At 47.2% G+C, this 13,116-nt stretch overlaps 1 protein-coding gene across 2 annotated transcripts; it reads left to right on the top strand.

Moving 5' to 3' along the window:
* The first annotated feature begins 1,235 nt into the window (after positions 1-1,235).
* On the top strand, positions 1,236-12,117 carry LOC124113555 (GATA type zinc finger protein asd-4-like). Of its 2 annotated transcripts, none has more exons than XM_048395366.1 (3): positions 1,236-1,373; positions 4,801-5,124; positions 11,655-12,117. In XM_048395366.1, the coding sequence occupies exons 2-3, from the start codon at positions 4,803-4,805 to the stop codon at positions 11,969-11,971; spliced, it is 639 nt and encodes a 212-aa protein (XP_048251323.1). In that variant the 5' UTR covers positions 1,236-1,373; positions 4,801-4,802; the 3' UTR covers positions 11,972-12,117. The 2 variants fall into 2 exon arrangements, with proteins under 2 accessions (XP_048251323.1, XP_046329911.2); XM_046473955.2 differs by having other exon boundaries at positions 11,652-12,117.
* Positions 12,118-13,116: the final 999 nt, after the last annotated feature.

Raw genomic sequence — 13,116 nt, 5'->3', positions numbered from 1 at the left:
TAACGTCTTTCCAACTCGGTATCTTACGCTGTTATTTAAGATAGCATATACTGTGTTATACCATAGGTGTAAACAACAGCTAGTTACACGTGACGAACCGGGCTAGAAAAGAAAATATTACGCCACTCGTGAACATTTCTTCTCCCCCCCCCCCCCGTCCCTCGATGAGAGGACTCGACACATGGAATATCCTGTTTATTATATACTTTTTGTATTGTTTTCCACCGAAACATTTACCTTTTCATTACAAATGTAAAACCTTGAAACCTAAATTCCCGATACCTCATATAGAGGGACGGTGAACCACCCCTTGTATTTGCGACTATAAAAGTAGTTTCGTGTTTGCAAAAAAAATTAAAAAAATAAAAACAACGGTAACAAAAAAAATATTAGGGTCACGAAATTTCCGTATCATAGATATAGCTATGATTATATACAAAATCAATTTAAAAAAATATATACTTAAAACTACGAAACCACTGTTGAAAGCGAAAGAGCATTATGCACACAGGTCAAATAAAAAAACGAACAGTCCCGACTGACGAGTTAAGTGAGAGATCTACAGTTCATAACGAAACATTTTCAAGAGAAAAACAAACTGCATGAAGCGATATTAACTCCATAATTGACCATCTGTCCTTGTTTTGCCTTGTCAATGTGGAATTAACGTAAAGAGGAAGTCAACTGTCTATGTGCGGGGCAGACACTTGCGATTTGCGATAAAGGGAGACAATTTGAGGGGGAGCCACTCTTGTATCATAGTTCCGTCAAAGTGTTTTATTCACTGCAGTGAAATATCAAGTGTTTCTCAACTTCGATTATTTACATACGTACCACTGTCATACAGCTGGAATATTGCTGAGTGCGGCGTTGAACAAAAATCAAACCAAATGACAAACGATCTAACACGCCTTCTTTAAAGTTGCGTCCCTTTTGTTGCAGGATCCGGATTCAAATTAGTCATCAAGCTCTTGATCGCGGTTTCGTCAGTATAATCGTCGAGGTAGAGATCTCGAGGTAGAGATGTAAGATGTGATGTAAAAGTCACACTGACCCGCATGTCTATCGATCCAGTCTATTCAAATACACACACCGGTCCAATAGCTGTACATAAATATATTGTGAAAGGTTTCGTTCCACCAGACAGTAATGAAATAAATAGGATAATGGTAACTACTTCACAGTTGACATGTGACATTGTCCCACCAGCCAGCTCGTATTGATTAACGTTGAGTCGATGACGCTGGAGGACGTACCACAGCAACATACTGAGACGCTTAAGTGTAACTTATCATGCAGCTTCTTATTCAGTTAAGTCCAGCATCCTGCTTTAAGGACGACACATTGTCATTGCTTTAAGAAAACGTATACAGGTAAGACAAACGCGCGGTTTATGTACCCTACGCTCTGCCCTGGGACTGGTGACAGTGAAAGTATTGACGTTTTTTACAACGTATTGTTCTTCAGGGTAAAGTAGGACGTTATGTAAGTCTTACAATGTTCTAAGTATGTAAAGTGTGTTGGGGTAGGAGGTGTGGCGACAGACACAATACTGGTGGAAATATATGTAACTACTACTGTTGGTATTTATAAGCAGCGATCATTCGTTAACGATTTTTGTTCAAGTGTAATTGTCATTGAAAGTTCAATGTTTTCACCTTGACAATTGCCTACCAACTCATGTACAGGTCGAGACATTTCTTTGTCATACGACAGCCAACTTTTAACTAATACGGCAGTAGTGACAATAATATCGGCGAGGAATTCAGTAAGATATACCAACATAATTGTATCATGTTATAAAGAACAGATGTTGCTGGTTCGAATTGATTTGCCACCATTGTAGCATTCATATACCTATATTCAAAAAAATGTATCATATATGCATTAGTTATTGTAGATTGTTGTAGGTAGTTCCGTATTGACTGTATTATTACTTAGAAAATTATTTCGCCATTTGTTATGTTGCTTCCACCTTGGCAGTTATACACGGGGTCGTGTGTCGCTGTACAACCGAGATATGCTGTTAACACAGAAGTGAACTGACGTCCAAAAGAAACTTTATCCAACTGAAAATATAAATTTCAGACAAAGTATAATTTTTTTTCGATGAAGTCTATCTTAAACACATAACCTAAATACAACAATAGTGTATGCAGAAAATATTAATCGTCTGTTACATGTTTGCGAGATAACACACGAAAAAGTGAAAAACATGTGCACCACGGACAACTGCAAATGTACGTGCGGGTAAGGGAATAAAACGATTGCAACGGCAAATCTGACATTTACAGTGATAAAAAAACACAAAAGAAATGCCACGACTCACAGTCGAACAATGTGAACGAGCCTTGGGTATGGTACAGATGGGAGCCACACACGCCCATATTGCACGAACCTTCGGGTGCTCACGTGTTGCCGTTACCAACTTGATGCTACGTTACAGACAGACAGGGCGGACCGCTGACAGGCCAAGAACAGGCAGACCCAGGGTGACCACGCCCCATGATGACCGGTACTTGCGTACCTTGCACCTCCGAAATCGCTTCCTGACAGTGACGTCATCGGCGACAAATGCCTTAGGTCACAGGGCTAGTCGACAGACAGTGGCGAGGAGACTCAGGGCTCATGGAATCAGGGCTTTTAGACCATACAGAGGACAGCTATTGACAGCGCAACATCGTCGTCTGCGTTTGAGATGGGCCCGGACTGTACGACGTTGGCAACGACGTGACTGGCAGAGAGTTGTCTTCACTGACGAAAGTCGATTCTGTATGTTTAGGGCTAACGGCGGCGTGTTGCGTGCAGCAGGTCGTACAATATGATGGATGGAGTGTCATGGTGTGGGGAGGGATCTGTGGGCAGGAGAGGACACCGCTGGTCATCGTTGACGGAAACTTAACAGCTCAGCGTTACATGGATAACATTCTTCGTCCAGTTGTCCTACCATTTTTCCAACAGCAGCCACGTGGTGTCATTTATCAGCATGACAACGCTAGAGCCCATACAGCCAGAATTGTCACTAACTTCCTCGCAGCCAACAACGTCAACGTCCTGCCGTGGCCTGCACGCTCACCCGACATGTCCCCCATAGAACACCTCTGGGACTCTCCAACCAACCGGCAAGAACTGATTTTGGCCCTCCAAGAAGAATGGCGTCAAATCCCACTTGACCTCATCAGACGACTGACTTTTTCTGTGCGTCGAAGAGTTTTTGCTTGTATTGAGGCATTTGGTGGTCACACACGCTACTAATGACTTGTTATTGAACGTGAGCGATTGTTTATGTACTCTGCCTCTTGTCCATGATTCTGAAAGCTCGAGTTTTGTACCACACCCAACTTTGGGGGGCTCTGACGTCATTCTCGCGGTATGATTGTCATTTTCAGTGTTGATTATGTTGATATATTGATCTTCTCAATACACTTTACTTCATGCATGTATGTTTTTTTTGTTTTTGAGCAAGAGTGATTTCAAACTCTGGTTAAGTTTCTTTTTGACGTCAGTTTAGACGGATAGGCTGTGCTAATATGATATACTGCTACTGCTTCTACTTCTGCTGCTTCTACTACCACTCCTTCTACTACTTCCACTACGAATTCTACTACTACTACTACCCCTTCCACTATTTCCACTACAAATGCTACTACTACTACTTCTTCTACTACTACTACTACTACTACTACTACTACTACTACTACTACTACTACTACTACTACTACACTTCCACTACTTCCACTATTTCCACTACAAATGCTACTACTACTACTTCTTCTAATACTACGTCTACTACTACAACCACTACTACTACTACTACTACTACACTTCCACTACTTCCACTACAAATGCTACTACTACTACTTCTACTACTACTACTACTACTACTACTACACTACTACTACTACACTTCCACTACTTCCACTACAAATGCTACTACTACTACTTCTACTGCTGCTACTCCTACTACTACTTCTACTGCTATTACTACTACTGCTACTACTTCTGGTACTACTACTACTACTGCTACTACTATTACTACTACTACTACTACTGCTACTCCTACTACTACTTCTACTGCTATTACTACTATTGCTACTACTATTACTACTACTACTGCTACTCCTACTACTACTTCTACTGCTATTACTACTACTGCTACTACTTCTGGTACTACTACTACTGCTACTACTACTGGTAATACTACTACTACTACTACTGGTAATACTACTAATACTACTACTTCTACTGCTATTACTACTATTGCTACTACTTCTGGTACTACTACTACTGCTACTACTATTACTACTACTACTACTACTACTACTGCTACTCCTACTACTACTTCTACTGCTATTACTACTACTGCTACTACTACTGGTAATACTACTACTACTATTACTAGTAGGTATTTCATGGTGACGCACAACAGTAATCTCTCACCAAAGCATCGTTGTTCTGTGTAGTGTGTCCCACACATTCTCAGTCTATACTCCCCGTATAAATTTCTTCTAATCATCTCAAACCCACCTTTTGTTTACAAACTATTTATATGTTGTATTATATCTTAAAATACCCCCAAAAGATAGCCACAGTATCTCAGTGTTATCAATAGATCCTGGCGTATATCAGAAATAGGGAATACTAGTGGGTTCCGCTCTCATCTGTTTGGGCTTTCCTCCCACATCAAGCTGAAAAGCTGTGATAAAACACTATTCCAATAATTAAACCAACTCACTCTATGATACACAGATACTCTGTAGGATTCCACGTGTGTCGACATCATCACTGCGTCTGTTTCAGCAATGATTCGTGTGTGGATGTTGACGTGGCCGGTGACGGAGCAGGAAAGGTCACAACAGGACGAGGAGAAGAAGTCCATATACTTTGACTTGAAGGCGAAAAGATCGAAATCCTTTCACACCCTGAAAGCTTACTTTTCAAATCTAGGTTCTGCTTTCAAACATCCGCAAAAATCTTCAGAAAATGAAGCAGATAATATGATTGAAACCCAGGTGGGTGAAGAACTGGAGGAGCTAGAGGCAGAGCCTGTGGAGGTGAAGCGAGAGGTTCCAGTGACGAACGTTAATGTCCACAAAATGATAGAAGACCTCCAGTCAGAGAAGGGTAAGTACAGTGAGTGAGCGAGTGATTTTAGTTAACGCCGTTTTTAGCAATATTCTAGCAATATCACGGCGGGGGACACAAGAAATGGGCTTCACACATTGTACCCTTGTACGCAGTGTAAGTACAGTCAACTTAGGGGCACATAGGTGGCCCAGCGGTGTAAGGTGCCACAGTTCTCTGCAGTCGTATCAGGATAGGCTGAACATGGGTTCGACTCCCTGATTATGATCCTTGGTTTGACAGTATCCAGTCATCTACGGCGGCACAATTCCCTGTGCAGAGTTGTGTTCATTGGAGACGCCAGCAACCTATGATCGTGGTACCACAACACACTTTATTCTCTAACCCATAACCAAGACACACCTTATTCTCTAACCCATAACCACAACACACTTTATTCTCTAACCCATAACCACGACACACTTTATTCTCTAACCCATAACCACGACACACTTTATTCTCTAACCCATAGCCACGACACACTTTATTCTCTAACCCATAACCACAACACACTTTATTCTCTAACCCATAACCACGACACACTTTATTCTCTAACCCATAACCACCAGACACCTTATTCTCTAACCCATAACCACGACACACTTTATTCTCTAACCCATAACCACAACACACTTTATTCTCTAACCCATAACCACGACACACTTTATTCTCTAACCCATAGCCACGACACACTTTATTCTCTAACCCATAGCCACAACACACTTTATTCTCTAACCCATAACCACGACACACTTTATTCTCTAACCCATAACCACCAGACACCTTATTCTCTAACCCATAACTACGACACACTTTATCCTCTAACCCATAACCACGACACACTTTCCACCAACCCCCATAGCCATGACACACTTTCTATCCCGCCCCATAGCCACGACACACTTTCCATCCACCCCAATAGCCATGACACACTTTCCACACACACCCATAGCCACGACAAACATTCCACCCACCCCCATAGCCACGACACATTTCCCCACCCCCATAGCCACGACACACTTTCCACCCACCCCCATAGCCACAACACACTTTCCACACACCCCCATAGCCAAGACACACTTTCCACCCACCACCATAGCCACGACACACTTTCCATCCACCCCCATAGCCATGACACACTTTCCACACACACCCATAGCCACGACAAACATTCGACCCACCCCCATAGCCACGACACACTTTCCACACACCCCCATAGCCACGACACACTTTCCACACACCCCCATAGCCACGACACACTTTCCACCCACCCCCATAGCCACGACACACTTTCCACCCACCCCCATAGCCACGACACACTTTCCACCCACCCCGATAGCCGTGACACACTTTCCACCCACCCCCATAGCCACGACATACTTTCCACCCACCCCCATAGCCACGACACACTTTCCACCCACCCCTATAACCATGACATACTTTCCACCAACCCCTATAGCCATGACACACTTTCCACCCACCCCTATAGCTAAGACACACTTTCCACCAACCCCCATAGCCACGACATACTTTCCACCCACCCCTATAGCCATGACACACTTTCCACCCACCCCTATAGCTAAGACACACTTTCCACCCACCCCCATAGCCACGACACACTTTCCACCCACCCCCATAGCCATGACATACTTTCCACCCACCCCCATAGCCACGAAATACTTTCCACCAACCCCTAAAGCCATGACACACTTTCCACCCACCCCTATAGCTAAGACACACTTTCCACCCACCCCCATAGCCACGACACACTTTCCACCCACCCCCATAGCCACGACATACTTTCCACCCACCCCCATAGCCACGACACACTTTCCACCCACCCCCATAGCCACGACATACTTTCCACCCACCCCCATAGCCACGACATACTTTCCACCCACCCCCATAGCCACGACATACTTTCCACGCACCCTATAGCCACGACACACTTTCCACCAACCCCTATAGCTAAGACACACTTTCCACCCACCCCAATAGCCATGACACACTTTCCACCAACCCCTATAGCCACGACACACTTTCCACCCACCCCTATAGCTAAGACACACTTTCCACCCACCCCTATAGCCACGACATACTTTCCACCAACCCCTATAGCTAAGACACACTTTCCACCCACCCCTATAGCTAAGACACACTTTCCACCCACCCCCATAGCCACGACATACTTTCCACCCACCCCCATAGCCACGACACACTTTCCACCCACCCCCATAGCCACGACATACTTTCCACCCACCCCCATAGCCACGACACACTTTCCACCCACCCCTATAGCTAAGACACACTTTCCACCAACCCCTATAGCTAAGACACACTTTCCACCCACCCCCATAGCCACGACACACTTTCCACCCACCCCCATAGCCACGACATACTTTCCACCCACCCCCATAGCCACGACACACTTTCCACCCACCCCCATAGCCACGATATACTTTCCACCCACCCCCATAGCCACGACACACTTTCCACCCACCCCTATAGCTAAGACACACTTTCCACCAACCCCTATAGCTAAGACACACTTTCCACCAACCCCTATAGCCACGACACACTTTCCACCCACCCCCATAGCCACGACATACCTTCCACTAACCCCTATAGCCATGACACACTTTCCACCCACCCCTATAGCTAAGACACACTTTCCACCCACCCCCATAGCCACGACACACTTTCCACCCACCCCCATAGCCATGACATACTTTCCACCCACCCCCATAGCCACGAAATACTTTCCACCAACCCCTAAAGCCATGACACACTTTCCACCCACCCCTATAGCTAAGACACACTTTCCACCCACCCCCATAGCCACGACACACTTTCCACCCACCCCCATAGCCACGACATACTTTCCACCCACCCCCATAGCCACGACACACTTTCCACCCACCCCCATAGCCACGACATACTTTCCACCCACCACCATAGCCACGACATACTTTCCACCCACCCCCATAGCCACGACATACTTTCCACGCACCCTATAGCCACGACACACTTTCCACCAACCCCTATAGCTACGACACACTTTCCACCCACCCCAATAGCCATGACACACTTTCCACCAACCCCTATAGCCACGACACACTTTCCACCCACCCCTATAGCTAAGACACACTTTCCACCCACCCCTATAGCCACGACATACTTTCCACCAACCCCTATAGCCATGACACACTTTCCACCCCCCCCCTATAGCCAAGACACACTTTCCACCCACCACCATAGCCACGACACACTTTCCACCAACCCCCACAGCCACGACACACTTCCCACCCACCCCCACAGCCACGACACACTTTCCACCCACCCCTATAGCCACGACATACTTTCCACCAACCCCTATAGCCACGACATACTTTCCACCCACCCCTATAGCCAAAACACACTTTCCACCCACCCTCATAGCCACGACATACTTTCCACTCACCCCCATAGCCACGACACACTTTCCACCAACCCAATAGCCACGACATACTTTCCACCCACCCCTATAGCCAAGACACACTTTCCACCAACCCCTATAGCCACGACATACTTTCCACCCACCCCCACAGCCACGACACACTTTCCACCCACCCCCATAGCCACGACATACTTTCCACCCACCCCCATAGCCACGACATACTTTCCACTCACCCCCATAGCCACGACACACTTTCCACACACACCCATAGCCACGACATACTTTCCACCAACCCCCATAGCCACGACACACTTTCCACCCACCCCCATAGCCACGACATACTTTCCACCAACCCCCATAGCCACGACATACTTTCCACCCACCCTATAGCCACGACACACTTTCCACCCACCCCTATAGCCACGACGCACTTTCCATCCACCCCTATAGCCACGACATACTTTCCACCAACCCCCACAGCCACGACACACTTTCCACCCACCCCCATAGCCACGACATACTTTCCACCCACCCCCATAGCCATGACACACTTTCCACCCACCCCCATAGCCATGACATACTTTCCACCCACCCCCATAGCCACGACATACTTTCCACGCACCCTATAGCCACGACGCACTTTCCACCCACCCCCATAGCCACGACACACATTCCACCCACACCTATAGCCACGACACACTTTCCACCCACCCCAATAGCCACGACACACTTTCCACCCACCCCTATAGCCACGACACACTTTCCATCCACCCCTATAGCCACGACACACTTTCCATCCACCCCTATAGCCACGACACACTTTCCACCCACCCCAATAGCCACGACACACTTTCCACCCACCCCTATAGCCACGACACACTTTCCACCCACCCCAATAGCCACGACACACTTTCCATCGACCCCCATAGCCATGACATACTTTCCAACAACCCCCATAGCCACGACACACTTTCCACCCACCCCTATAGCCACGACACACTTTCCACCCACCCCTATAGCCATGACACACTTTCCACCCACACCCATAGCCACGACACACTTTCCACCCACCCCCATAGCCACGACATACTTTCCACGCACCCTATAGCCACGACACACTTTCCATCCACCCCTATAGCCACGACACACTTTCCACCCACCCCCATAGCCACGACACACTTTCCACCCACCCCCATAGCCACGACATACTTTCCACGCACTCTATAGCCACGACACACTTTCCATCCACCCCTATAGCCACGACATACTTTCCACCCACCCCCATAGCCACGACACACTTTCCACCCACCCCTATAGCCACGACACACTTTCCACTCATCCCTATAGCCACGACAAACATTCCACCCACCCCCATAGCCACGACACACTTTCCACCCACCCCCATAGCCACGACACACTTTCCACACACCCCCATAGCCACGACATACTTTCCACCAACCCCCATAGCCACGACATGCTTTCCACCCACCCCATAGCCACGACACACTTTCCATCCACCCCAATAGCCACGACATACTTTCCACCAACCCCCACAGCCACTACACACTTTCCACCCACCCCCATAGTCATGACATACTTTCCACCCACCCCCATAGCAACGACAAACTTTCCACCCACCCCCATAGCCACGACACACTTTCCACCCACCCCCATAGCCACGACATACTTTCCACCAACCCCTATAGCCACGACATACTTTCCACGCACCCTATAGCCACGACACACTTTCCATCCACCCCTATAGCCACGACACACTTTCCACACACCCCATAGCCACGACACATTTCCCCACTCCCATAGCCACGACACACTTTCCACCAACCCCCATAGCCACGACATACTTTCCACCCACCCTATAGCCACGACACACTTTCCACCCACCCCCATAGCCACGACATACTTTCCACCAACCCCTATAGCCACGACACACTTTCCACCCACCCCTATAGCCACGACATTTTTCCACCAACCCCTATAGCCACGACATACTTTCCACCCACCCCTATAGCCACGACACACTTTCCACCCACCCCCACAGCCACGACATACTTTCCACCCACCCCCATAGCCACGACACACTTTCCACCCACCCCCATAGCCACGACACACTTTCCATCCACCCCCATAGCCACAACACACTTTCCACCCACCCCCATAGCCACGACACACTTTCCATCCACCTTCATAGCCACGACACACATTCCATCCACCCCTATAGCCACGCCACACTTTCCATACACCCCCATAGCCACGACACACTTTCCATCCACCCCTATAGCCAAGACACACTTTTCACCCACCCCTATAGCCACGACACACTTTCCATCCACCCCCATAGCCACAACACACTTTCCACCCACCCCCATAGCCACGGCACACTTTCCATCCACCCCCATAGCCACGACACACATTCCATCCACCCCTATAGCCACTCCACACTTTCCATACACCCCCATAGCCACGACACACTTTCCATCCACCCCTATAGCCAAGACACACTTTTCACCCACCCCTATAGCCAAGACACACTTTCCATCCACCCCCATAGCCACGACACACTTTCCACCAACCCCCACAGCCACGACACACTTTCCACCCACCCCCATAGCCATGACACACTTTCCACCCACCCTATAGCCACGACACTCTTTCCACACACCCCCATAGCGACGACACACTTTCCACCCACCCCCATAGCCATGACATACTTTCCACCCACCCCTATATCCGCGACACACTTTCCACCCTGTTCCATAGCTAAGACACACTTTCCACCCACCCCTATAGCCACGACACACTTTCCACCAACCCCCATAGCCACGACACACTTTCCAGCCACCCCCATAGCCACGACACACTCTCCACCCACCCCAATAGCCATGACACATTTTCCATCCTTCCTCATAGACGCTTCAGATGAAGAATGACGTACATGTCGTCGTGTGTTCCTGGCGTGGGCTGCAGTTGCAGTTGTCGGTGATGGTAATTAATAGTACATCTACAGTCATCAAACAGTCGCACTAATCATCATGTCACGTGTATCCTATGTGCATGTAACATTTTGTTTCAGCAGAGACTGTGTTGACGGTCGAATCCCCGCCACCACAGATCGACCCTGTTCAAGGTGAGGACGTGGTTGAGGAAGAACCAACGCCTAACGTGGAACCCATCGCAGAGATTCACCTGGAAGAAAAGGAGACGACAAAAGCAGAACCTGTCCAGGAGGTTGAGGAGGAGGAGGAACCAGCGAAGATAGAAGAGGAAGACGTAGAGACTATATCTGTGTTTGACATGGTTAAAGGGTTTGAGCACATCAAGAGAGATCCCAGTGTCAAGAAGGTGCCCAAAGAGTTCCGGAAGAGAACAACAGTGACTCTAACAAAACAGTGAAGTTTTCTCCAGCTTCAGTGTCGATATCAGAAACCTATTGAACCATTGCATTCACATATGCATAGATGCACAGACACAGAAACACACATACATAGACACAGATACACACATGCACTGACACAGATACACACATACATAGACATAGATACACACATACATAGACACATATACACACATACATAGATACAGATACACACATACATAGACACAGATACACACATACATAGACACAGATACACACATACATAGATACAGATACACACATACATAGACACAGATACACACATACATAGATACAGATACACACATACATAGACACAGATACACACATACATAGACATAGATACACACATACATAGACACATATACACACATACATAGATACAGATACACACATACATAGACACAGATACACACATACATAGACACAGATACACACATACATAGATACAGATACACACATACATAGACACAGATACACACATACATAGACACAGATACACACATACATAGATACAGATACACACATACATAGACACAGATACACACATACATAGACACAGATACACACATACATAGACAAAGATACACACATACATAGACACAGAAACACACACGACGTGATAGTACTGGAATAATGTTCGAGGAGGCGTTAAACCCATCTAACTCACTCACTAACTCACTCACCCCCCCCCCCCCCCCCCCCCCCCCCCCCCTTGCCTGTCCCCCAGGAAGATCCGGGTTAGAACTGATCTTCAACAACCCATGCTTGTCGTAAGAGGCGACTAACGGGATCGGGTGGTCAGGATCGCTGACTTGGCGCATGATGTCAGTCACTGGATCGTCTGGTCCAGACTCGAATCTTTACAGATCGCCGTCATATGACTGGATGATGCTGAATGCGGGCGTTGAACAACATACAAACATCCTACTTATATGAACTATAAGTTACTGGAGAATTGTGAGATCAAAGAACTGCCTATACAGGATAGCGATCTTGAAAGTCTGTGTTTCCGATATAAAGGATGAAATATACAAATGCGTAGATTCCTACACCTATATGGGCTGATGTATCGTGTGCAATAAATGCAGATATTTCCAAATGAGAATGATTTGTCATAATTGTGTGCGTATGTCTTGTCCAT

Source organism: Haliotis rufescens, unplaced genomic scaffold (genome assembly GCF_023055435.1).
Source record: "Haliotis rufescens isolate VD_foot unplaced genomic scaffold, xgHalRufe1.0.p SCAF_14, whole genome shotgun sequence".
Taxonomy (NCBI): Eukaryota; Metazoa; Mollusca; class Gastropoda; order Lepetellida; family Haliotidae; genus Haliotis; species Haliotis rufescens.
Note: the sequence above shows the minus strand (reverse complement) of the source record. Positions and strands in the feature narration are given on the sequence as shown.